We start from the raw sequence: 24673 nt of genomic DNA, 5'->3' as shown, positions 1-24673 counted from the left end.
AACGGCCGGATTGACCGCTCGACACCTGCTTGGCAAGGAGGCGCTTGGCAGCATTCCATGGGGCTGTTGCATCGCTTCCGCGGATGAAAAGGACAACGACAGTTTTAAGAAAGGGAGCCTGGAGGAAACCTTATATAATTTTGATGAGCTCTAGGATATATAAAGGGGCCCAAGAATTTCAAGTATTTAAGGTGGACTTGTTAAACGATGGGAGGTGATACGAAGCTCAGAGGACAATGCCCTGATCTTGGGCGATAATTCTTCCATATCTATTGAAGCGTCTAAATTTCCTGGAATTAGGCCTAACTGTATCTATTACACCGACGATAATTGGGAAACATTCATTTATTCCAAGCAAGGAATGGGAAAAGACATGGGTATCTGCAACTTGAAAGATAGAAGCAGGACAACTTTCTATCAAGGCGTGTCTCTCGTAGTCGTGTTTGTCCTCCCTTGTGGGTCTCGCCATCGTTCTAATGTTCTGCACTGCTACATTTGGTGTTCGGAAAACCAATCTTTTCATTTTTCCTGATTTTAAAAAATGAGAAGCTTGATTCAAACACCGATAAATATCGGATCGAGCTGATTTTTCACGCAGCCCATCCAATTTTTTTTTTTTAAATTATTGAATAGCTCGGATCATCCGTTCAGGGTCTGGAGTGGGCCCCAAACGGCATGGGATAGCTGGCCTCCACATTTTGGGTGCAATGACTGGAGCACTGTTGTTCTTTTTAATTTTAGTTTCTATTCCTAATTTTTGAGTACTACAAAAATACTAACCACCATGAGGACATCCGTACAACAGACCTTGTTCCTTTCCCCGGGGGATTTGAGTCTTAGTCACATTTATTTTTTTCAAAATAACATTCGCTCCTGTTTTTAATCCTAATTCTGCAATCGCGTTCTCAATTTTCGTACTCACGAATTTTAGTTGTTTATGAAATTTTTGAAAGACACTTTCATACTTGCACCTGCGCTCTCACTGTTGCTCACACATTATGTGAGTTTGTGTTGTGGGCACAACATAAGTATTGTGAATGCGTTGTGGCCCCATCTGGCCTAGTTAGTTATCTTCAAAAAGCCAAGTTGATTGATGATTGATGGTCGCATAAGGATTCAATGAATACAAGGACCTATTTTTGGATTTGGTGAAGGGGGAGCATGTTTTGTCTCGGGCCCACAACAAAAATTGAATCGTTTATTTTGTAGAGTTCGTCGAAATCTTCGTTGGTTACCGATTCGACCCTTGATCGGAGATGAATAGATAAGCAATATTTACATGACGGGTTCACCCTCCGCCCGGACCGCCCCAGAATTCCTCCTTGGTTTGTTACATTATGTAGCCCAATAAAACACTGGATAGAGTTTTGGGAAATATTTTGCAATTGTCGATTCGGTCGCTCTTTTTGGATTTTTGGGAGATTGGCGTTAAATTTTCGGATTAATCCTTAATGTTGACGAGCGAAATCTTAAAATTACCAAGTTATGAACGAAAAAAAACTAAAAAATTCGATAAAGTTGAACAAAAATCTTAATAGTTTCAATGCCTTTTTGTTTGTCTTTTTAATTTGCTAAACATGAACAAAATTTCCAGACTAACAGTTTCACTGCAATTTGTTTTTAAATTTCCGTCGGGATTTTTATATTTTTTTTATTCCACTAGTCGAGAAGAATAGTTAATCCTAATGAACGATCGGAAAAAGATTTTACGAAAGCCCAATAATATTACAGGTCATTAAGAAAAAGTTCATTTAGTTATTTTTTCTCTTTAAGAAAAAACATTATAAATACTCTGCAAAAAAAAAAAAAAAAAAGAAGCAGCAGCATACTCTGATACTCCTGCAATCCACCAGAACGGTACTACTGTTTCTAAAACTACTTTATCTTGTTTTGATTCTAGTACTTCCATTTAATTTCAATTTGGGAACTTAAGAAAGTTTGATTTGCTTCCTTAAAATCTCTTTCTTTTCCGGTTCTAAAACTGAATCTTGCATATTCTCGTTTGTTTGTGTCAGACCGCTCTTCCGCCATTATTCCTAAAACCAATTGATGTTAGAAAGAACTTCAATCAAGTCTTTTACAGCATTCGATATCGCACCCGCAAGTCTATTTTTAGAACGGTCGCAGGTAGTGGCATTAGTTTGTTAGGCATATAAATAAAGAGAGAACCTTCTAAGTTATTCGCGGCTCCGCGAGATCTCGGCCGTCCATTTTGGTTTTGGACGGTCCAGATTTAAATGAAACTTTTCCGAAGAATAGTTTAACTTTTCTCCAAAAAAGTTCTGGAAAAAATTTCATTAACATCCTGACCGTCCAAAATAAAGCGGTAAACAACTATTTGCCGTGAAAAAGATTTTCTCATAAATTGGTAAAAGGGAAAGAAGATGTTTGCCATCTCTTTTCTCTCTTTGATTCTCAAAAAAGATGGCAGATTGGGCAGAGCTCCACCAAGATCTTCTCGCTTTCATTGCGAAACGAATAGGTCTCTTAGAAGATTTCATCTCCTTCGCCCGCGTTTGCAAATCATGGTGCTCAGTGGCAGTTAAGCGTAACTTCAACGGCTCTCGACAAACTCCATGGCTTATGCTCGCAGGAGAAGAAGAGGAAGAAGCAGAAAACCTCATCACGTCTGATTACCGTCGCTTCATTAGTATAACAAACGGCGAACTCATTGGCAGAATAATGCTGCCCGAAGCAAAGGGAAAGCGGTGCTTGGAGTCGTTAGGCTGGTTCGTAACCATATCCGAAACAGGGGATATGAGTCTACTCAATCCTATGTCGCGGGTTCAAATCAGTCTTCCCCATATCACTACTTTCAAGAACTACGTAGAAGGCTTGCCAACTATCTTTAATATCGTACAAAAGGCCGTCCTGTCTTCAGTTCCTTCTCCGTCGTCAAAAGACTATGCTTTGATGGTCATTTACGAAGGTTGCCTGTACCCAGGTTTTTGGAGACCCGGTGATAAGACCTGGACCACCATTGAACTCCATCCCCGGCGTCCTTTCCATGACATTGTCTTTCACAAGGGGCAATTTTATGGGCTCGAAGATGGGGGAAGGATTTTTGCTTGCGACGTTTGGGATCTAACCCAACCAAAGCACGTGAGGTTGGACAAATAGGTGCTCCTAAATTTATTGGCCCCAAGCAACTGTACATAGTCGAGTCACAAGGGGAGCTATTGATAGTCGTTCGAGATGGGTGTGACATCTCTTTCGCGGATGAAAAGGATCACGAGAGTTTTATGAAAGGCAGCTTGGAGGAAACCTTGTACAATTTTGATGAGCCTAGGATACATTACGGGGTCCAAGAATTTCGAGTATTTAAGGTAGACTTGTTAAGCGATGGGTGGACATCGGAGCTGATACAAAGCTTAGGGGACAATGCCCTGTTCTTGGGCGACAGTTCTTCCATATCTATCGAAGCATCCAAATTCCCTGGAATTAGGCCTAACTGTATCTACTACACCGACGATAATTGGGAGGCATACATTTATTCCAAGCAAGGAGGGGGAAAAGACACGGGTATCTACAACTTGGAAGATAGAAGCAGGACAGCTTTCTATCAAGGCGTGTCTCGTAGTCGTGTTTGTCCTCCCTTGTGGGTCTCGCCATCGTTCTGATGTTCTGCATTGCTACATCTGGTGTCCGGTTTTGCTTGGTTCTCTAGTTGTTCTCTATTTTAACCTCTTTCATACTTGGTGATCCTTCTATGGTTCTTATGTCCAATATGGTCGTTACTAAAAAATTTGGTGGTATCTTGATCCAGACTGTTGATGTAACGGTCCGAATTTTTAAGTAATAATTTTTATTTGCAAATATAAATTTTGTTTGTTAGTTATACAAAAAATTATTTATGTCGTCACACCAAATTTTATTCTGTAATCGGTTGTGTGCGCATGTGTCTGGCGAGTAATTTTCTTGGTGCATGTACGCGTTGCACCGGATCCTTTTCTTGCAACCCAACCTTTCCCCATTTCTTTTAATTCGGCAGATTGAGGGAGTACAATAAATCCCACAAATTTCTCCTCCATTTACTCTCATTGCGACAGCTCATTTTTGCCCATGGGTCATTACCCCATGCAACCCACTCTTATACCTCCCTTTCCCATTCTTTCTTTTCTGTATTTCCAGCAACCTTCGAGAGAGAGAGAGAGAGAGAGAGAGAGAGAAGAAGAACCAGCCATCACCACCTCTTCCATTCTCCTCCCAATTGGACAACACCACCACCTTCGGAGCACCCGAACCACCACCACCAACCGGGTCACCATCACCACCGAAGCTCACCTCACCGCTGTAGCTCCGTTCCCCGAACCTCTTGCATTTCCGCCGGACACCATCACCTCCTGCCGTGCTCAGCATCACCATCCGACCGAGCTCCGCCACCATCGCCAAAATCTCTCCAAAACCCGTTCCGCCGGACGAGAGGTAGTTCGGAACTCATCTCCCTAAGTATATGTCGTGTTTCTACTATGATTTTTAGCTTTACGGTATGATATTAATCGAATCCGACGTTGCCGGTCGAAGTCCGGCGGAAGCCCACTGATTTCCGTTGAAAACTGTACTGGAATTTGAAATGGAAAATAGAATAATTACAGTTTAACCCCTCGTGATTTAAGAGCTTATAAATCTAACTCTTGAATGGTAAAAGTTAATATTAAGCCCCGAAATTAATTAGTTTTCATTCCGATGCCCCCGGTCGAACCGGCCGAAACCCACTGTTTTTCCAGAAAAGGGTAGCCATTGGATTTGATAATTTCTTAGAATATTTGCTGTCTACGCCCTCAAATAGATTAGCTCATAAATCTAACCCTTGAGTTTTAAAGGCTAAGATTACAAGTCCCGGGGTGATTAAGAGTAAATCGTAGACTTTAGTTTTGAAAAAGAAAAGAGAAAATAAAAGGAATAACTTAATTTGTTTTAGTCACATAATTATTGTTATCGCACGATTAAATAGTTTTAGCATGTTGGTATGTTTAGTTGGATTATTGAATCGCATGATTAGATTTATTATTCGCGTGTTTATCCTCATCGCATGATTTGTTTTTATCGCGAATTTAATTGTTGTTATAGCCCATGAGCATGTTTCGAAAAGTGTTGAACTGTATGAAATGCTGTTGTACTGATAGATTGGACAAATAGGTTCCTGGGTTGGTTGCGATGTGCGCACTTATCATCTTAGACGTTGAAAGTAGGTTTAATGGAAAATGGATAATGTGAGAGGCTGTGATTGTGATTCCGGACAAGGAATCCAAGGATTGAATGGTTGGTGAATGATTGGTGGTGATTTGTTGAAAGTGTTGATTTACGAAACCCTTGGTACGGCATGGTGGTGGTCGGCTCTCGGATGTTGGGACGGGACATAAGGGTGGCATTGTGCTTGAGTCACAACCCGGGCTAGACGGCGCTTGAGCGTTGCCGGTGAAGTTCAACCCGGGCTAGACGACGCTTGAGGGTTGCCGGTGAAGTTTTATCCGAACTTATGGTTGCGGATGGGATACCCAGGTATATAACTTAGGTATCTTTCATCCGGATCTGGAAAAGGGGAGTCGGACCACACCAGTGTTCGTGCCAAAGGTTATGGGTAGGAATGGATCTGTGGATAAGATCCGAGATCTCACATAGGTTGAAGGATAGTAATGAAAGAAAAGTTGATTGTTCTCTTTTTATGTTATTTTTAAATGCATGTCAATTGTATTGCTATTGCTTCTAAGTTATGGGTTCGGGTGGGTTTTGGCTACTGAGCGTCGTCGCTCACGGTGCTATGTTGCCCTGGTAACTCGAACTCCAGGTATCGAAGACGGAACAGAAGTGTTGTACGATTCAATCGAGTTCAATCTTATTGAGGAAGAAGCTGAAAACCTTGGTTTCCGTGTGCATAGTCGCTCTGATTAATTTAAGTCTATTTTAATTTTGGAAGCTTTGAAAATTGTAATATTTTGATTTATTAGAAACGGTTGTAATATAATGACATATGCTTTTGAAATGATGACGTAGTAAATCTATGGATTTCCCTTGGGAAAATTGTTTTTGGATATCTTAGAGCAAAAAAAAAAAAAAAGAAAAAAAAATATTATTGAAAATCTCTTTTCAATATTTTCTTAATGTCTCCGAATTTTCGGGGCGTTGCAGTTGAAATCTATCTATTCTTTTCATTAGCTGCTATTGTTTCTGTCATGGCTCATGAGTGATTTCTTATACTTGAGAAAGGGTAAAAAGTAACTTTTATGAAGGACGAAAAAATACCACTTCGACGTACGCCAATAGGATGAGGATGAGTTGAGGGTGGCCACGAACGCGGATTTATAAAAGTAACGGGACCTATTGTAGGGTGTGTCTTTAGGCATAGGTAATCCGCTATTTCATCATATGTGGCAAGGTGAAAAAAAAAATTAATTCAAACTCCGTGTTTTTTCGAGTCTATAACGATTATGCACTCACAATAACCATTGAAAAGATGGTGCTTTATCTATTCTACTCTTAGATTTAGAAACAAAAATATGTTCTGTTACAGAATTTATTACCAAATTCGGGAGCAGGGTTATATCTGTGTCCCCAATTTCTGGAAAATAGTTGTGTCTCGTATCTGTATCAGGGTTTCATGTCGTATCCGTGCTACACGCGCTGGATCTTGCTTCCTAACTAATTAGCAAGAATATACTTTCTACTATTGTTTAGAGCTAAGTGACATCTGAATTCTCCAGAAGATTCGCACAATCTATGCAACTGGTAGAATACAACACTTTACATTAAACTTCTATTGTGTGATTTGTCAGACAAATGAGCCGTATCCATGAAGTATAAACAAGGGTGCATGTAAACTGATCCGGATATGTAGCTATTCCATCAACAAAAAAGGGACTACGAGTTACTTACATAACTCCTAATTCTGCCAGCAAGGAAAAAAAAAATGCCACTTTCTGCAGTAGTTGTACGCAAATATGAAACAATCTGTGATGAAAGACAAATATAAATCGCAACAGATTAGTAATAGAATGCCAATATTTATTGAGTCAAAACAATTATGACGTAGAAAAACAAACACGGATTAAACACCGAGGCACATTTTTCTTTTATTATTTCTTCGATTTGGGAACAAAATCTATATCTCCAAGAGGGAAAAAATGAAAGAAATCTATTACGAATGTACACAACACCATTACTATCATATTGTTGACAAAATTCTGGACGAAATCTTGCATCAGAGATTTAAGGGCATAGGCAGCACATAATCAAAGAACGGTGTCCAGATATCCAGATTTCTACAAAAACTATATCAGGACTTCTTTCTGTTCTTACGGTTTACCATCATTTGGAGCCGTTGCCTCTCACCTTCTACCTCTGCAAACTTGAGACTTATGTCTGAATACCTCTCTTGCATTTGCTTCAGTTCCCCTTCCATTGACGTGTTCTTCTCCCTCAGCAATTCCATTTCCCTTAATAATTCCTCTAGGTGTCCTTCATGTAAAGTACTGAAAATAGAGGCTTCCACCTCTTTCACTAATGAAACTTCACTACAGCTGCAGGAACAGAGAAAACCAAAACTTATCAGAAAAATTGGTAAATGGACTGCAAAGTGATCAAAGTATAGTTTCTGGAAGTGGTGATCAGCTGGAGTACCCTCAAGTTGGAAGCAACAATAATAGACCAAAACTGGCTCAAAGAGGGATTGAGCTAGGCAGGATTTCAATTTGAGAGGGGCCGAGTTAGGATACAAATTTTTAAACAGAAAAATGTACTCTATACCCAAAAAAAGAAAACCTAGATACCAGATTCTTATCTATGAAAGAAATTGGAAAAAATCCATACAACTGTAAGATTACTTGACTTTGCCTAGATGAAACCAAACTTTTTGGATATAAGAGACTAACATACCAGTTATATTAAAAGTACTCAAATTTATTAGAAAAATTTAAACTTCGGGTGGGGCTGGTGAAACTGCAGACCCCAATATACATCCACCTTTGGCTCAAAGGAAATGAAGTCGTATTGCCAGGAATAATATACCTTCTTATCATAGGCATCACAGACCAATTTTTCACCGCTTTAGGTACGCTACCATTCAAAGCAATCCCCTCAGGATCTTTAACTACCTGCATCCAAGATGAACCAAGGCCCAAATTATTGCTCCTTCAAACGAAAAATGCATATAGCAGACGGGAGTCCAACTCGATTACTCTGGTTTGGAAATTGATGAGCAAGTCCATGGGATTTATTAATCGAAAGAAAACATGAGTCTAAAAGAACTCACCATACAGTATGTTTCATTATCCCTGATCAGTTGCTTCTCCAAATTGCTGAATGCACCCTCATTATTTAGGTCACCATTTACCTCACAAGCCTGATTCCTAAGTTCCTCTTCCTCAAAATCATCCTTGAACAAACAACGGTTGGAGTCAGTGTACTTAGATTTAAGAGCGTCCAACTCCAGTTGTAGATTTCCAATTACAAATTCGTTTTCATCCTTTAAGCCCCTCAGCAAGTTTTGTTCCTCTGTTAACATCTCAGCATCCTTCCTCAATGAATTAATCATGCTTTCCAAATCATTCCTTTCCATGCTTCCTCTCCGTAGCATCGTTTCTTTTTCCTCCATCGATGTCTTCATTTGTTCCAGTTCATCTTTCAAAGATTCTATCCGTTGCACTTCATCATAAAGGGCATTATTCTCTGTCTCGAGCCTTCCAATTACTAATTCCTTTTCATCCTTTAAGCCCCTCAGCAAGTTTAGTTCCTCTGTTAACATCTCGGCATCCTTCCTCAATGAATCAATCATGCTTTCCAAATCGTTCCTTCCCATGCTTCCTCTCCGCAGCATCGTTTCTTTTTCCTCCATCGATGTCTTCATTTGTTCCAGTTCATCTTTCAAAGATTCCATCCTTTGCACTTCATCATAAAGGCTACTTTTCTCCGTCTCGAGCCTTCCAATTACTAATTCCTTTTCCTCCTTTAAGCCCCTCAGCAAGTTTAGTTCCTCTGTTAACGTCTCGGCATCCTTCCTTAATATATCAATCGTGCTTTTCAAATCGTTCCTATCCATGTTTCCTCTTCGTAGCATCGTTTCTTTTTCCTCCATCGATGTCTTCATTTGTTCGAGTTCATCTTTAAAAGATTTTATCCATTGCACTTCATCATAAAGGGCATTATTCTCTGTCTTGAGCCTTTCAATTACTAATTCATTTTCATTCTTAAAGCCCCTCAGCAAGTTTAGTTCCTCTGTAAACACCTCAGCATCCTTCCTCAACAAATGAATCATGCTTTCCATATCAGTCCTTTCCATGTTTCCTCTTCGTAGCATCGTTTGTTTTTCCTCCATTGATGTCTTCATTTGCTCCAGTTCATCTTTCAAAGATTCCATTCGTTGCACTTCATCATAAAGGGTATTATTTTCTGTCTCGAGCCTTCCAATCTCCGCTTTAAGCATCTGTATGTCCTGTGATAGAACCCTCTGAGTTTCTTCCCCATGCTTCTTTCCATGGTCAATTTCTGATGCCATATCATTCAATTTCGCTTCGTACCGGTCACTAACTGATTGGATCTCTTCATTTGCTTTCGAAACCAATTCTTCGAGATAACTTATCTGCAGCCGGAGTTCACTGGCTTCTGTTTCCGCTTTTGTAGTCATCTTTTCATTTTCTTCCAAACTAAATGCCACTTCCATTAAAACATTTCTTAATTCATCTTGAAGCCGCTCTGCCCTGCTAAGATTTTGCCATTGCATCTTTTTCAATGCTGCATCTGCTCTTATCGCTCTTTGCTCCTGCTCAACCTTGGCACCAATAAGAATCTCCAAATCAGCTTCAAATCCTTGACCTTGCTTCTCCATTTCTTCCACCAAATCCTTGATCTGTCTTTCTAGTTTAGTTACAGTGGCCAAAGATTCCAAACACTCATTTGACCGTTTCTCAAGTTCAGATTCCAAGTTCTCAATGTGGGATTCGAGTTCATTTACAATATCATAAGGAGACGAACACTCATACTGCATCTTTAGCTGTTCTTGAACTCGACTTTGCTCCAATTTATATGAGAGTTCATTGTTTTCCTGCTTCAATATCTCATAGTCAAGAGAAAGCTGCTCCATCTGCATTTCTAAATCATCTTTGCATCTCTGTAGTTCGCCATAAACTTCCATGCTCTTTTCATCGGGCAAATGTGGCTCCTTAGTGCTACCAGACTCCATAGCAAGCTCTTCTAGGGTTTTTCTCTCTTCATCATCGCCCATTTTAAGTTGGGACATATTTTCTTGGAACCTTTCGAACAGGTTGGAAAGGTTACATAATTCCTTGTCCTTCTGCTCCACCATTATATCTAAGTCACGTAGAGCGAGAATCAACTCAGTGTTTGATTCTTGCATTTTCTGAAGTTGTAATCGAAGATTGGCATTAAGGTCTTTCTCGTAATTTAGTTCTTCTCTTAGTTCCTCAACAAGAGCAAAGGAATTCCCTCCCTGTAACTTCAACTTGTTTTCCACCCTCGCCTCATCCATATGTTTTTCGCATTTTTCCTTGAATGCATCTCTCTCCTCTTTCAAGATAACAACTTCTCTCGAGAGATCCTGCCCTCTTTTTCTCTCCTTTGCAATTTGCTTTCTCAGAGACTGTAGTTCTAACTCTGACACTTCTGCTACCCTAGACAAACCAGTAAGTTCGGTTCTGAGCTTTTCAATCATGCTTTCTAAAGCTTGTTGAGATTTGTCTTCTGAAATGACCTCTCCGGGACACAAGAATTGTATTGGGGTGTTGAGACCGGAGCTGCTCTCAGAACTTGTCATTGTAAGATCAGATCCACTTGATGCCCGCCGGTTCCCGTTCAACCCAGCAACATGTGGAATCTTGTTCGTCGAAGGCCCATCCTACAGATAATGACCAAGAACACAAACAACATAGTTTTGAGTTCAATTAATTTCAATTCATCTGCTAAAAGATAAAGTAGGATAGCTTGAAAACTGCAGAAAAAGTGAACTTCTGGTAAATGAAATTGTAATGTACTTCAACTATAGCTCCATCATTATCAGAAATGTCTCTTATCGCCCTCATCCTCTCCGCAAAAAGGAACGAAAAAATGGTAATTCTTTAGCTAGATGGGATGAGACCTTACTTCAGTAGAATTGCTGCTGTTGTTGTTCACATCTGCATCGCAATTTCTTAATTGTGTTTTCAAGCTTCTATCTGCTGAATTAATTTTTGCATTCTCGCTTTGCTTAGCATCTCTGCAGAAACACAGAGAAGTGCAAATACAAAGTCACAAAATATGAACAAGAAAATCGAAGGCTTGGAACTAGAAACAAATAAAATTACGCATTCCATGTGTTTTTACCTTTCACCAATATTTTCCGGCAAGCATTGAATTGAAACCTATTTCAAAAGCAACAATACAAATAAGAGGAAACTCTGGACAAATTAGACTTTACAAAATGCACTTCCAGCACAAAAAGCATTCAAAACAACAGCCTAATTGGCAAGCAGAGGTCGCCAAAGGACTATGTATTCAAAATAGGGATAGATGTGTCATTTATCCAAAACGATAATGTGTGTGGTACATATATGCATTTCACGCGCACACAGAGAGAAAGCTTCCATGCAGAATCGCGTCGCATGCTGTTTTCTTAAGGGGAAGAGAACCTTGTTGTTGTTTGAATATATAACTTTCAATTGATCCGCTAAAGATAAAGTAGGATAGATAGAAAACTAGGGCACACGTGAAAACTTCTGGTACATGAGATTGTTATCTATATCAACTATTGTTCCGTCATTATCAATAAATGTCTTTATCGCCCTCATCCTCCCCACAAGAAGGGAACAAATGGCCATTCTTTAGCTAGATGGGACAAGACCTTACTTCAGTAAAATTGCTGTCGATGTTCATATCTGCATCGCCGTTTCTTAATTGTGTCTTCAAGCTTCCATCCGGCGAAATAATTTTTGCATGTTTGCTTTGATCAGGGTATCTGCAGAAAGATAGAGAATTAAAAAATACAAAGTCAAGAAATATACAAGAAAATCGAACACTTGGAAATAGAAACGAATAAAATTATGCATTCCACGTGTTTTCACCTTTGATCACTCTTTTCCAGCAACCTTTGAATTGAAACCTATTTCAAAAGCAACAATCCACATAAGAGGAAACTCTGGAGCAAATTAGGCTTTGCAAAATGCACTTACAGTCAACAAAGCATTCAAAACCATAGTCAATTTGGCAAGCAGGGTTCACCAAAGGACTGTATACTCGAATTTGGGATAGAAGTGTTATCTATCCAAAATGTTGGTGTGTGTGTGTGTTACTATATGCATTTCACCCACAGAGAGAAAGCTTACATGCAAAATCGAGTTGCATTTCATATTCTTAAGGGGAAGAGAACGTTGTTTTTTTGCATTTAATTACTTTCAATTGAAAGTAGGATAGCTAGAAAACTATGGCACATGTAAAACTTCTGGTACATGAGATTGTTATGCAAATAGAATATAGTTCCGTATAACCTATAGATGTCTTTATTGCACTCATCTCTCCACAAGAAGGGGAAAAAAAGGGCCATTTTTTAGCTAGATGGAATGAGACCTTACTTGAGTAGAATTGCTGTCGATCTTCATATCGGGGTTGTTGTTTCTTAATTGTGTCTTCAAGCTTCCATCTGCCAAATTATTTTTTACATTTTCGCTTTGCTCAGGGTATCTGCAGAAACATGGGAGAAGTAGAAAAACAAATTCAAGAAATATGAACAAGAAAATCAAAGACTTGGAAATAGAACCGAATAAAATTATGCAATCCATGTGTTATCACCTTTGATCAATATTTTCCGGCAACCTTTGAATTGAAACCTATTTCAAAAGCAACAATACATGTAAGAGGAAAACTCTGGAGTACAAAATACAGTACAGAGAACAAAGCATTCAAAACAATAGCCAATTTGGCAAGCAGAGGTCGCCAAAGGACTATGTATTCGAATTTGGGATAGATTTGTCATCTATCCGAAACGTTATTGTTTGTGGTACATATATCCATTTCACACAGAGAGAAAGCTTACATGCAAAATCGCGCCGCATTTCGTATTCTTAAGGGGAAGAGACACAGAAGAAGGTTTATTGGACTCGGCATAACTTGCAAAATCGATTGAAACTTCTCCAACAAGACCAGCTTTTGATGACCCCTATGCGTGAGTCAGAAGAATCCAAGAAACCATGAGATGAATTCACACAACTTCATTTGGAACAAAAAGAACAAAGTTCAGGCTTAAGACATTTCATACAGTTGATATGACGAAATAGTATGTTTTCTCGTGAATCTTCCCCGATTTTGGCTCCTGAAACAACTTCACGGCTTCATACACAGGATTTTCCCAGTAACAGCTTCCATCTCGAATTGCTGCTTTCTCCGATCTCACTGTCGGCTTTCCAACGTCGGCCGGAACCAAGGATATCATCAATGCATCCCCTCCCACCTGTTCCAACTGCACACCCCAAACCCATGATCCACTTACTTACTTTTTGGTTGCCAAGAAAATACAAAGAAACATAACCAAATAAAACAGACATTTTACTCCACTCCTAATACAACTACTTTCGATAATTGAGATGCTCTTATCATTACTTTCATACCCATTATGTGGAAACTTGATAACTTGTTTAGCTCAGTTGTTCACTCCTATGTAACTACCCCAACAATGTGATCAAAGACTCAAGGGTTCAATTCTCATAGAAAACAATAGGTTAGCACGGTTTACCATAGGGGCCCGTGACAGGCCCCGTGAAGGATCAATCACCCATAGGTTTTTTTACTGCCCCACCGAGTACTAGTTGATCTGTAACTTTTTCAATTAATTGTTTCATCACCATGGGGGGGGGGGGGGGGGTGGGGACTTTTGGTTGCTGTTACAGGATTGATTGTCGTACTTATCACAAATCATTTTAGTAATCTCCTACAATTGAAAAGGGCATAGAGAAAATCTTGGAAACATACCCGCTAGTAGAATCCACATTGTTTTATTTTCTGCTTTAATTCCCAACAAACAAGGGCAAAATATCAAGTTTCCCTATCACATTGCGTTGAACCCTGTGAAAGGTGCAGGGTGAAACTCCCTCACTCTCCGCACGATAGGGAGTTGGAGTGGACTCACTTGCGGTTATAGTTCTTGTGAACCAGATACAGCGTGTGAGGCACCCTTGTTCAACTCACGTCTCAGTAGGACTGTGGTGACCAAACATAGCAGAAAGGGACAATGGCTAGCTCGCAAGAGCACCTCCCAGCCTAACATGGGAAAGTCCATACACACAACTTTAAAACACAACACAACTACCCACCCTTGGGTTGTCCAAGTGGTAAGGGCAGACGTGCGCTTGCAACATGGCAGGGTTCGATTTCTATTGGAGGCACTCCGGATTAAAGTGGGCGGACGTGGCAGTCGGTTGCTGCGCTAGTTCTCCGTAGGTTCACATTGCATGGGTGGGTCCAATGTGACCCTGCCATGGGTGGTTCCTACATCATAAAAAAAAACCTTTAAAACACAACTCTGGATATAACTAAGTCCGGAACGTTCAATGCATGTGCACTCATATGGATCCAACCGCTCCGGATCAGTTGTGTCTGGAGTTGTGTTCTAAAATTATGTGGGTAACATTGCTCGCCTAACATTGCATTGATATGGATGATTCTAAAAAAAAAAAACAGGATATATAATCGTGCATTAAAAGAAGACATTTAGAATTGAGATTGCTATGAATCTATGATTGGGTTATAACCTGAGTGGCATGGAACTGTAATTTGAAGACCGCTTTGAACTTGTTCTTCTCGTTCCTCCATCGCCCCGACTTGAACATCTTCGCCTTTTTCTGGGTTTTCTTGACTTCACATCTTCATCGTCCACGTCAAGGGTCAATTCTATTTGGAGAGAGAGAGAGAGAGAGAGAGAGATCAATTTGAAATTGAGTTGACACTGTGAATTAAATGCTAGTAATCCAGAGGGAGTGAACCAAGAAAATCTTTGGATGGTTTTACTCTCTCCACCAAGAAAATCTTTGTATAGTTTACCTTTTCTCTCTCTCTACTCTGCTCTACCCCTGTCGCTTTCTCTTTCTACTGGATTTGGCAGCTGTGTGAAGCTTCTATGCGTATGGGTAAATTATTAAATCCTTCTATGGCTACACCATTTGGGTTTAGACCATTTGCGCAGCGCATTGTGTAGAGCCCACCTCGAGATCTCACACAAACAATCGAAGCCGTTCAATTTGATTAAAATAAAATTTCAATAATTCCTATCAAAACACTCAGTTCAATCAGACATAATTAAGTTCTTAGATCGTTCTTTTCTCAATTTTATTGTCAAAAAAAATTTAGCACAAAACCGACCAAGCCTTTCCTAATATCCGATTGAGCTGATTTTTCACAAGATTCCATAAAAATACATTCTAAACAAATTGAGCGGCTCTGATCATTTTTGTAAGAACTTAAAGATGAATCTTATACAACGCAGTATGCATTTGGTTCACACCAAAGGGTTTATGATCCATAGCTTTATTGTTTATTAACGTTGAATGTTTAATGAGTAGTATACTCAAAAACAGATTTGGTGAATAATACTTATAAAGTTGGTCTGCCTCTATCTAAACACTAAAACGGTAGTGTCGGGGAATTGACCCAAACACCCTTACGTTTCTTTTTCGTTCTTCTAATAATTGCGGGGGCTGTCTTGGTTGAGAAGTCTCTTAAGTGGGGTCTAAACATCGAAAAGTCTGTTTACGCAAACGAAAATGACACGTGGTGGCGGAGGGAGCATTGGATGCCGTTCAATCTTTTTTAGTAAAATTTAAAGATTTTAAAATTTATATTGTATTTTATAAATTTACTTTTGATCTTTCTAAGACATGTCGAATATTATTTCATTTTTTATTTTTTATTTCACATATTTGAAAATTGTCATCACACTGACGAAAAGATATGTCTAATGTGAAAAATAGTCGTCACTTAGTATTTGGAACTTTCTAATCCATAATGTCCAAAATTCAAAAATGTTTAAACCATGGGGCTATTCGTTTTATGCTATAGCAATTAGGCTCCGTTCCAGAAACCTTCTTAAAAAATAAGCAGTTTATTTTATATTTTTAAATTCAAAAATAAAGTAAATGAAAAATAATTTTTCAATTTTTTTTTGCATTATATAAAAGATCTCATCAAGGTCTTCCAAATAAGATCCATATTGCATATTTTTAGATTTCAATAAGCCCATAATTTTTGAACTTGAAATTGCCTTCTTAAAAGATAAGGACTTATTTTTAGTTGCGGAACGGAGCCTTAATAACAATGGGAGCAATATTGCTAAATATTGTGTAGTGAATTGCTCGTAGACTTGATTCGTTGAGACAATTCAAGCAATTCGATTATTTCTAAAATCTATGTAATTTACTGTATTAATAAATATGTTAAGTTTTTCAATTTTTAGCACAAACGTTTTAACGTTGCTTAGTACAAATTTTTTTGGTTGAAATGTGTTTAAAAAGTGCCCCCACTTACATAAAATTTTGGCTACACCACTGCGTCCACCCTGGGTTCCACAAAGGTAAGTTTCGTCCGACGAATTTTGAAAACGTCTTACCGGTATCCAATTGAAATGATTTTTACAAGAGTCCATAAAACAACATTTTAAGAAAACTGAGCAGTTCGAATCATCTTTACGGGATATGGAGTGGGTCCCACCAAAAGTATGTACGCGATCTGTTCCTATTTCATCTGTGCCTAGAGCATACTTGGTCTAATATAAATGTTTAAAGTATTTTTAACGGCAGTGTCATGGAATTGATCCAAACAATCTTCATCTTGTTTGGTTCAACTCTCATCTCATCTCATTTTTCTCTCTATACATTTCTCAATACTTTTTTTTTCTCTATCTCTCTTCACTCATTACTACTCATTACATCAAAAATAACTTTCAGAAATTTGATCCAAACATTTCAAAATCAATTAGTCTAAACAATAAGATAATTTACGTTTTACAAGAAAAACCCTATTAGTTAGGGACCAATCAACAATTTTACCTATCTATTGGTTTAGAAAATATGTTCATAAAATCTTTTTTACTTCATTCTTTTCCTTTCAAAATTGTTGTGCATGGCACGGGTTCATGCTAGTATATATTAATTTCCGTATTTGCGAGTCATGTTTTGTTAATACCAAGTTTAAACGGAATCCTAAGAAAAAATTTCATTTTTCTACCTAAACATGACACACCTTGAAATTGATGACTCAACTATATATAGGTCTTAAAACTGCTCACTAGTTTTGGATTTGAAAAAGTTCTAGGAAGAGAGAATCTCTAATAGTAAAAGTCATTTTTTATCTTTTAGCTCATTAACATTTGTAGGACCACTTTAATCATGTCATTGAGATTTGACGGAAAAAAGCATAGCAAGACACAAATACAAATATGAATACGGAATAGCTTTGCCATTTTTTTTTTATGTGAAATTTAATTTGAGAAATGACTGTCCAATGTAAGGGTCATCGTTTGGCCCGAAGGCCCGCAGCCCGCCCTAAGCCCGTCCGGCCCATCGGACTTTTATCGGGTTGGCCCATAGTTTGTAATGGGCGGGCTCGGGCCTATAAATTTTTACTCGGTCCGCCCGTAGGCCCGGCCCGTGAGCCCGCCCGGTAGCCCGCCCGTGGTATCCGTCCAAAAGCCCGCCCATTAGCCCCAAATCCCACAAAATCCTTTCTTTTTTCCCTTTCCTAAGGAAATTTAAGCCCGCCCAGTGGTCCGCCCGGTTTTTGGCCCGCTAGCCCGTCAATTGGGCTAGCCCGCGGGCCGGGCTTGGGCTTCAATTTATAGTAGGTAGCCCGGCCTGCCCGGCCCGCAAAAAGAAAAGGCCCGATCGGCCCGGCCCGTGGGCGGGCTTGGGTAGTACATTGGCGGGCTGGCCCGGCTCCGCCCGGCCCGATGATGACCCTTAGTCCAATGAAGTTATTTTGGCGAGACCTCATTTTAGATAAAATAATGATTTTGGCAAGCCATTCAAGATGAACTCCTTTTGTACATACCGATGCTCTGAACTATCAATGAAGGAAGTATGGTAATGTGCACATAAATTGATTTGGGTCTCTAGACCTGCCCTCTCTGATGCCATTTGGCTTTGATTTGGGGGTATGGTTCTACAACAAAACGTCCCTGTAGCTCCTCGGTTCTTGGAGGTTAGGGGGGCCACTGTTTTAGTGGTATTCTAAGAGCAGCCACTTTGTGCATATATTGCCAAAGGTTAGGTCTGTCTTCAATCATCCCCCGCCCATACCCCCAATGATTGAGGACTAGATGGGTTATGTTATGTTGTTGTTGTTGTTATTCAAGATGAACTCCGATATGAAATCATACAGAAGACTCTTTTAACAAGACTAGTAACCAACAGAGGCTAATAGTTCGCCAGACTATTGTATCTCATTTGAAAATTAAGAGTTTAAATCTCTCTAGCTGCCTTTGAGAATTTTTCCTTTTGTCTTAGTTGAGATTATTTCTTCCCTTAGTAGAACTTGTAGTTGGGAAAGATTTCGATCAATTCTTTCTATTATCCTATGCAAATTGAGATGCTATAAAGTTTAGACTAACATGTATTGAAGTAGTAAAGGGTTTTTATTTTTATTTTTATAGGCAATAAGATTTTGTTAAGAACACTTGATAAAAGAATATTTAAATATCCATCTTCTTTATCCATGTCATGTAAGAATTCATCCCGCCCTTTTTTTATATTTATGATTTCATCCTCTTAGTGTGTGAATTACCTTTTTTACCCTTTTCACTATGATATACATATATTATGTTATATTATTTTCCTAATTCAATGGGATTTGATAAATTTCAATATGATTGATTACTTTTTTATTTATCAGGGAACGTATTTGAGGAATCGATATTTTTAGGAATATAACATGATAAGTTGACCATATCTTTGCATTTGTTCTTCATTCTTCGAGTTGGCCAACGGAACATGGCTAAATTCTTGGCCTATATAGACAAGAATTTTGGGATGTAAAATACTTATGATTTCATTCTAAATATCTCAGCCTATATAGACAAGAATTTTGGGATGTAAAATACTTATGATTTCATCCTAAATATCTCAGCCTATATAGATAAGAATTTTGGGATGTAAAATACTTATGATTTCATCCTAAAATTCTTGGCCTATATAGACAAGAATTTTGGGATGTAAAATACTTATGATTTCATCCTAAAATTCTTGGCCTATATGGACAAGAATTTTGGGATGTAAAATACTTATGATTTCATCCTAAATATCTCAGCCTATATAGACAATTTTGGGATGTAAATTACTTATGATTTCATCCTAAAATACTTATGATTTCATCCTAAAATTCTTGGCCTATATAGACAAGAATTTTGGGATGTAAAATACTTATGATTTCATCCTAAATATCTCAGCCTATATAGATAAGAATTTTGGGATGTAAAATACTTATGATTTCATCCTAAATATCTCGGCCTATATAGATAAGAATTTTGGGATGAAAATTACTTATGATTTCATCCTATAATCATCGCCCTATATAGACAAGAATTGTGGGATGTAAATTATTTGTGATTTCATCCTAAAAATTTTAGCCTATATAGACAAGAATTTTGGGATGTAAACATAATTATTTGTACATCTCAAACTATCCTTATATGAATTGGTCCGCGCAGCGGCCTAACAGATTTCGCCGGACTAGTTTCATGGTAAACAGTCCAAATAATTAACCATGAAATAGTTCCATGGTAAATGGTCCAAATAATTAACCATGAAATGATAAAAATATACAGACATATTTCATGGTAAATGTTACAAATAATTTACCATGAAATCGAAAAGCTTGTATTGCATATACGATTTAAAATATATAAATATATACAATTAACAATACTCAAAGGGCAATATCGGTATTAAAAGTATGAGAAGGATGAAATCATAAGTTGCAGAAAATGACAGGATGAATTCATAAGTGAAGAGGGAAATAAGGATGAATTTTTAAGTCTCCCCTTGATAAATGGTACATCAATTTATAATCTAGCATAGTTGCGAGTTGGTTTAGACTTTCTCCTACTCGGCCCATAGTTGATCTCATATTAATTTAGACTTTCTCCTTAAGGAGAGAGGATCTCAAATTCTCCCTATCGCTTTTGGATTTTAGAGACCCATATCTAAAGTTCTAGATTTGAGTTTTTGTTCTTAAGTCCAGTCAGCTTAAAAATTGAGTGAAGATTTTTGAGCTCTCCAACACCAACGATGAAAGTGTGAAAAGCAGATTTAGATATTCCAGCGACGACAAAAAGATTCAAGTTACCGGCCCCACATTATTCTTAAATTACCAGCATGGTCCTTTCCGAGATTTTATATTTTTGTTTCAAATCTCATTTTATTATTAAAAAACAGATTACAATAAAATGAAATTTTCAGGAAAAAGGACCATATGGCTGGCAATTTAAGCAGGGGGGCTAATTTCGTCATTCCACTATCCTATTTTTTTATTTGCACCGACAGTTTGGCATTGGGTACAGGCGCTGGAGGGCAAAACTGGAAGCCAAAGGTAACTAATCAGCTCTGACCACACCACCCGAGGCCATGCAATTTTATAATTTCGGTGATTATTTCCCATTATTTTATCTTCTGGAAAATGACTTTTTTTAGTTTTGACCATTAAAAAAATCCTCCGTTCTATCAAAAACAAATCCACAAAAAATCCCTTTCTGCTACTACTAAAATATATTGGTGTAATCTCACCATCAACGATGATTGACCTATGATCTAAACTTTTTAATCATGACATTTCTATACTTTTTTTATTTACAATTCAGATATCTGGTCAGCTTATGCCGTTATACATACTTCAACAAATTCTGGAGACTAATTCCACCGGCCACTTGCAGAAATTTCAATTAAAATCCGAACAAAGCTTTCTATGGACTGGCTCCGAAAGAGTTTATAACACTTGAGAGGTTTTCGAATGTGAAATTTTAGGAAATAGCAAACCTCTAAGTTTCAAACCTTAAACACTAGGCCAATCCGATTTTAATTATTCTATTATTTAATGCTTTAATGCTTTAATTATTTTATTTGGTCCGATACAAAGACTAATAATTTTTATGTTGTGAATGAACCTACTTATGCTTGAAAAATTGAGCCTTCAAGTTCTGTATATTTTCAGATAAAAAAAGTTTTGTATATTTTACAATATTTTAGTCTCAAAAGCATGCACCTCGAACTCAGTTATCTCCAAAATAATTAGATTTCAATCTCTTTTTTTTGGATTTTGTAAACTCTTTTTAATCTCAAATTTTGTTGGTAAAAATTTGTTGATAAAACTTGTTATCAAACACTCTATTGCTAAAAATAATACTCATTTTTTAGTAAATACACACAAAATCAAGAATAGCTTTTTTTTAATCGGAAAATCAAAGAATAGGTAGATGCAAAGGTTATTGCGTCAAATGCCAACAACACTATAAATATCACGTGCTGGACAGCCGAGAGCCTAATGACACTTCACGTGGACAAGTTTTGACAGGTTGGCCTTGTGATGACGGGATCAATTCTTCTCCTTACTCCCTCTCTCCATAATCCTCCATATTCCCCTTGTGGCTTTCGATCCAAGCCAATGTCGATGATCGAAACTGTTCATCTCGTAAATCTATTGTTATCTACGTCCGTGACAAAGAAATCAATTTCGCCGGACATTAGCAAATGTATAAACAAATTGTATATATGTTTGTTTCACAAAAGTAAAAAAAATATATATGAAAAGCCATGCATGTGAAACTTAAACTGTTCAACGTTTATATACATGCATCTGATGAATCTAAATTTTTTTTAACTTTAGTAAACTACGAATTCTACGAGTTCCAATTCTCGATGTCGGCTCGGGAGTGAGAGCCATTAGGAGAGAGTATGGAGGAATATGGAGAGATGGAGTATGGAGAGGAAATAGATCTATTTTTTTTTTTGGTCAAAAGTAAGAAGATTGTATTGATAAATGCCTAGCAGCACTTACAAAATGAAGATCAAAATTGATCCATGTGATGTCTAATTATGACTTGTCAAATCTACAATCCCAAAATCGGGGTTTGATACTAAAATTATTACATGCTAAAAATGGAAGTACGTGTATTATATCTTGTCACTTTTGTTAGAGAGTACTGTCTCGTTATATCAAACAACTATGTGTAGAAGACTTAGTGCACATATGTCGGAACTGAAGCTAAATTCCAACCATGTGTGGATTGTGTAAGAAGTATATTTAGCTTCAATGAAAAATTATGAGAACTTAGGACTGGCGTTCTCCAACCAAATTCAAGTTTTCAACCATTAAAAGATGATTAAATAGTTTACAACGTACTGAGGTCATCCACAGTGGTATAATCAAAAGCTAATTGTTGTTAAAGTTAACAATATTTGTGTAAAAAATGGCTCACAATGGTATAATTAAACTTAGCAACATCCTTAGAAATAATCAAATTTAGGGTTTTGGATAACCAAAACTAGCAACCTTTTTCAATAATCAAAATTTGTGAACCCCAAATCACATAAGTTAACTGGTTCCAAAATTCATATACATGCGTATTTCAACTAGTTTTTCTTCTTCTCTTCTTCACCTGCTCTATATCTTCTTCACTTCAACCACAAATTGTTTCTCTTCTTTCCCGTTTCTATTTTAGGTTGCATTCTTATGAACTTAACTGAATCTGAAAAATTGTCTTTATTTGAATTTTTTTCGCATTTGTTAGTTTTGCGCCAAACTTTTATGAGTTATTGATTCGTCTTGACGAGAGGAACCGGAAAAGTATTTTTTTTATTTTTACCCAAGTATTTTGAGAAATAATCACTTTTTAGCAAAAAATAATAAAATTTTCAACTAAAATGTGGTTATTCCTTTTTTTGTTCCTCCCCCTATGGTTGAGTAAATGAAGAATCTTGCAAAAAAAAAAAAAAGAAGAACCTTGCGTTCTTTTCCAAATTTAAGAACACATTTGATTTTTTTTGAAAGATTAATTAAGAAAGTGGTGGGTTTGTGATATAGGCTATAAGAATAGGAAGAAAAAAAAAGTTTTGGTGTTGTTTTGATAGATAACACTAGGAAGAACACCACATATTCGATATATTTTTGTCCAAAAAAAAAACGTAATGGAGGGAAGTGAATGGCGGGAAACAGAGGGGGGGAGAGAGAGATTGTGTGAAATTATGGTGGACACCTTATTTTGGTTATGAACTAAAAGTGACCATTGTGAATCTCAACATTGTTAAGCTTAACAATCTCTTAAATGAATAATTAAAAACAGATGTGTCAACTTTTGATTATCCATTTTTAATTATACCACTGTGGATGGCCTTATTAATTAAAAAGATGATATTTAAGTTGGTCTGAACTCCATCTTTAGATTTGTTAATTAGAGCATCATCATCATCATTCATTATTCACCAAATCTTTAGATTTGTTAGAGCATCAGCATCATCATCATCATCATCATTCATTATTCACCAAATCTTTAGATTTGTTAGAGCATCAGCATCATCATCATCATCATCATCATCATTCATTATTCATCAATTTCCATAAATTTTGGACCATATTACACCTCAAAAATCACTTTTTTTATTCTAGTTTAGTCATTTTTTTAAAGAAAGATTTATCAGGCTCTCTATTATATTATAAATTTATTATATTCCACTATTCTTTCTTTCTTTATCTTCTTTATTCAAATATTCTTTTTACTTTTTTAATTTAATATTTTTTTATAAACGGCTTTATTCTAACATTCATATTTCTAACAGCTATATTCCAACGGTCGTATTTGCAACGGCTATAGTCTATATTCCAACGGTCGTATTTGCAACGGCTATATTCTAATGGTCATATTCTCTCATTCAATACATAACACCATTTGTTGTTTACATTTCATCTACCACGACTTGAATTTTCTATCCTTCTATATTCCATATTGAAATATAGATTTTGAGTCTCTAGACAGTGATTCCTTACAACTCTTGCTCCGACGATGAATTGGAGATATTGCACTTGCTGACTGCTAAGGAAATAGAACAATTGGAAGCTGAGAGCTCATCACGAACATGGATGAGATCTAATCAACGTCGCACTTTTATTCGATGCAATCATTTGGGAGGACACTAAATCCAAATGGACTAGCACACAAGGAAAAAAGAACCTAATTAAGAGCCTCTAACATGAAAAATTGATTATCAAGCTCCCAATAAAATTGCAGATCGAGAAAAAAAGGGGTATGTAGAGCCTGATGAGGATGCTCGTATCATCTATTTATTTATTTTGTTTTTGGATTCGGCAATGAAAATAGTCTGCTCTTAATCACCTTAGAGGGAGGGAAGGGCCAGGGAGGATTGGCCCGCCAAACATGGGATTGATGTTTGGACTCAGAAAGAATAGTTTCGTTAACTTTTCATACCATCCTTTTCTTTTGCTTAGATCCTGTTCCATTAACAACTTCTTCTTTTTTTGAGTTTTGTCCTTATTCAATTTTTTTTTTTTGGCGTTTGTTAGTTTTGCGCCTCACTTTACCTTTTCGATTCGTAAATTCAAGTAAGGACAAATTCCACAAAAGTCCTTAAAAAGTCTTATTGGATCAAGGCTAGTATCATTTACTTATATTGATCCACAGTCTACATACAAACCTAGCCATTTA

At 37.4% G+C, this 24673-nt stretch overlaps 2 protein-coding genes and 1 non-coding gene across 6 annotated transcripts; 2 read left to right on the top strand and 1 right to left on the bottom strand.

Annotated features, from left to right (window-relative positions):
* The first annotated feature begins 2424 nt into the window (after positions 1–2424).
* Positions 2425–3620, top strand: LOC131317585 (F-box protein SKIP23-like). Its single transcript, XM_058347123.1, has 2 exons — positions 2425–2944; positions 3028–3620. The coding sequence occupies exons 1-2, from the start codon at positions 2425–2427 to the stop codon at positions 3618–3620; spliced, it is 1113 nt and encodes a 370-aa protein (XP_058203106.1).
* Positions 3621–6951: 3331 nt separating this feature from the next.
* On the bottom strand, positions 6952–15079 carry LOC131315615 (uncharacterized). Of its 4 annotated transcripts, XM_058344775.1 has the most exons (13): positions 15016–15079; positions 14727–14865; positions 13238–13438; positions 13016–13138; positions 12772–12809; positions 12555–12663; positions 12048–12085; positions 11833–11941; positions 11311–11348; positions 11092–11203; positions 8249–10846; positions 8005–8090; positions 6952–7517 (listed from the first exon to the last, which is right to left on the bottom strand). In XM_058344775.1, the coding sequence occupies exons 2-13, from the start codon at positions 14802–14804 to the stop codon at positions 7274–7276; spliced, it is 3774 nt and encodes a 1257-aa protein (XP_058200758.1). In that variant the 5' UTR covers positions 14805–14865; positions 15016–15079; the 3' UTR covers positions 6952–7273. The 4 variants fall into 4 exon arrangements, with proteins under 4 accessions (XP_058200758.1, XP_058200759.1, XP_058200760.1 ...); XM_058344776.1 differs by lacking the exons at positions 11833–11941; positions 12048–12085 and having other exon boundaries at positions 14727–15051; XM_058344777.1 differs by lacking the exons at positions 12048–12085; positions 12555–12663 and having other exon boundaries at positions 14727–15051.
* A 2952-nt stretch (positions 15080–18031) lies between these two features.
* LOC131318220 (small nucleolar RNA snoR100) lies at positions 18032–18139 on the top strand. Its single transcript, XR_009197555.1, has one exon. It is a non-coding gene; the product is annotated as a small nucleolar RNA snoR100 (small nucleolar RNA).
* Positions 18140–24673: the final 6534 nt, after the last annotated feature.

Source organism: Rhododendron vialii, chromosome 2a (genome assembly GCF_030253575.1).
Source record: "Rhododendron vialii isolate Sample 1 chromosome 2a, ASM3025357v1".
Classification (NCBI taxonomy): domain Eukaryota; kingdom Viridiplantae; phylum Streptophyta; class Magnoliopsida; order Ericales; family Ericaceae; genus Rhododendron; species Rhododendron vialii.
This window is presented reverse-complemented; position numbering and strand designations above follow the sequence as displayed.

What these genes read in the sequence shown, in the direction of transcription:
- LOC131317585 (XM_058347123.1), top strand. Translation starts at nt 2,425, where the DNA reads ATGGCAGATTGGGCAGAGCTCCACCAAGATCTTCTCGCTTTCATTGCG. An exon ending in CGAAGGTTGCCTGTACCCAG is followed by an intron (nt 2,945 to 3,027) that starts GTTTTTGGAGAC and finishes GTCTTTCACAAG; the next exon opens with GGGCAATTTTATGGGCTCGA.
- LOC131315615 (XM_058344775.1), bottom strand. Translation starts at nt 14,804, where the DNA reads ATGTTCAAGTCGGGGCGATGGAGGAACGAGAAGAACAAGTTCAAAGCG. An exon ending in ACTATTTCGTCATATCAACT is followed by an intron (nt 13,139 to 13,237) that starts GTATGAAATGTC and finishes ACTCACGCATAG; the next exon opens with GGGTCATCAAAAGCTGGTCT. An exon ending in ACAGCAGCAATTCTACTGAA is followed by an intron (nt 10,847 to 11,091) that starts GTAAGGTCTCAT and finishes CATTATCTGTAG; the next exon opens with GATGGGCCTTCGACGAACAA.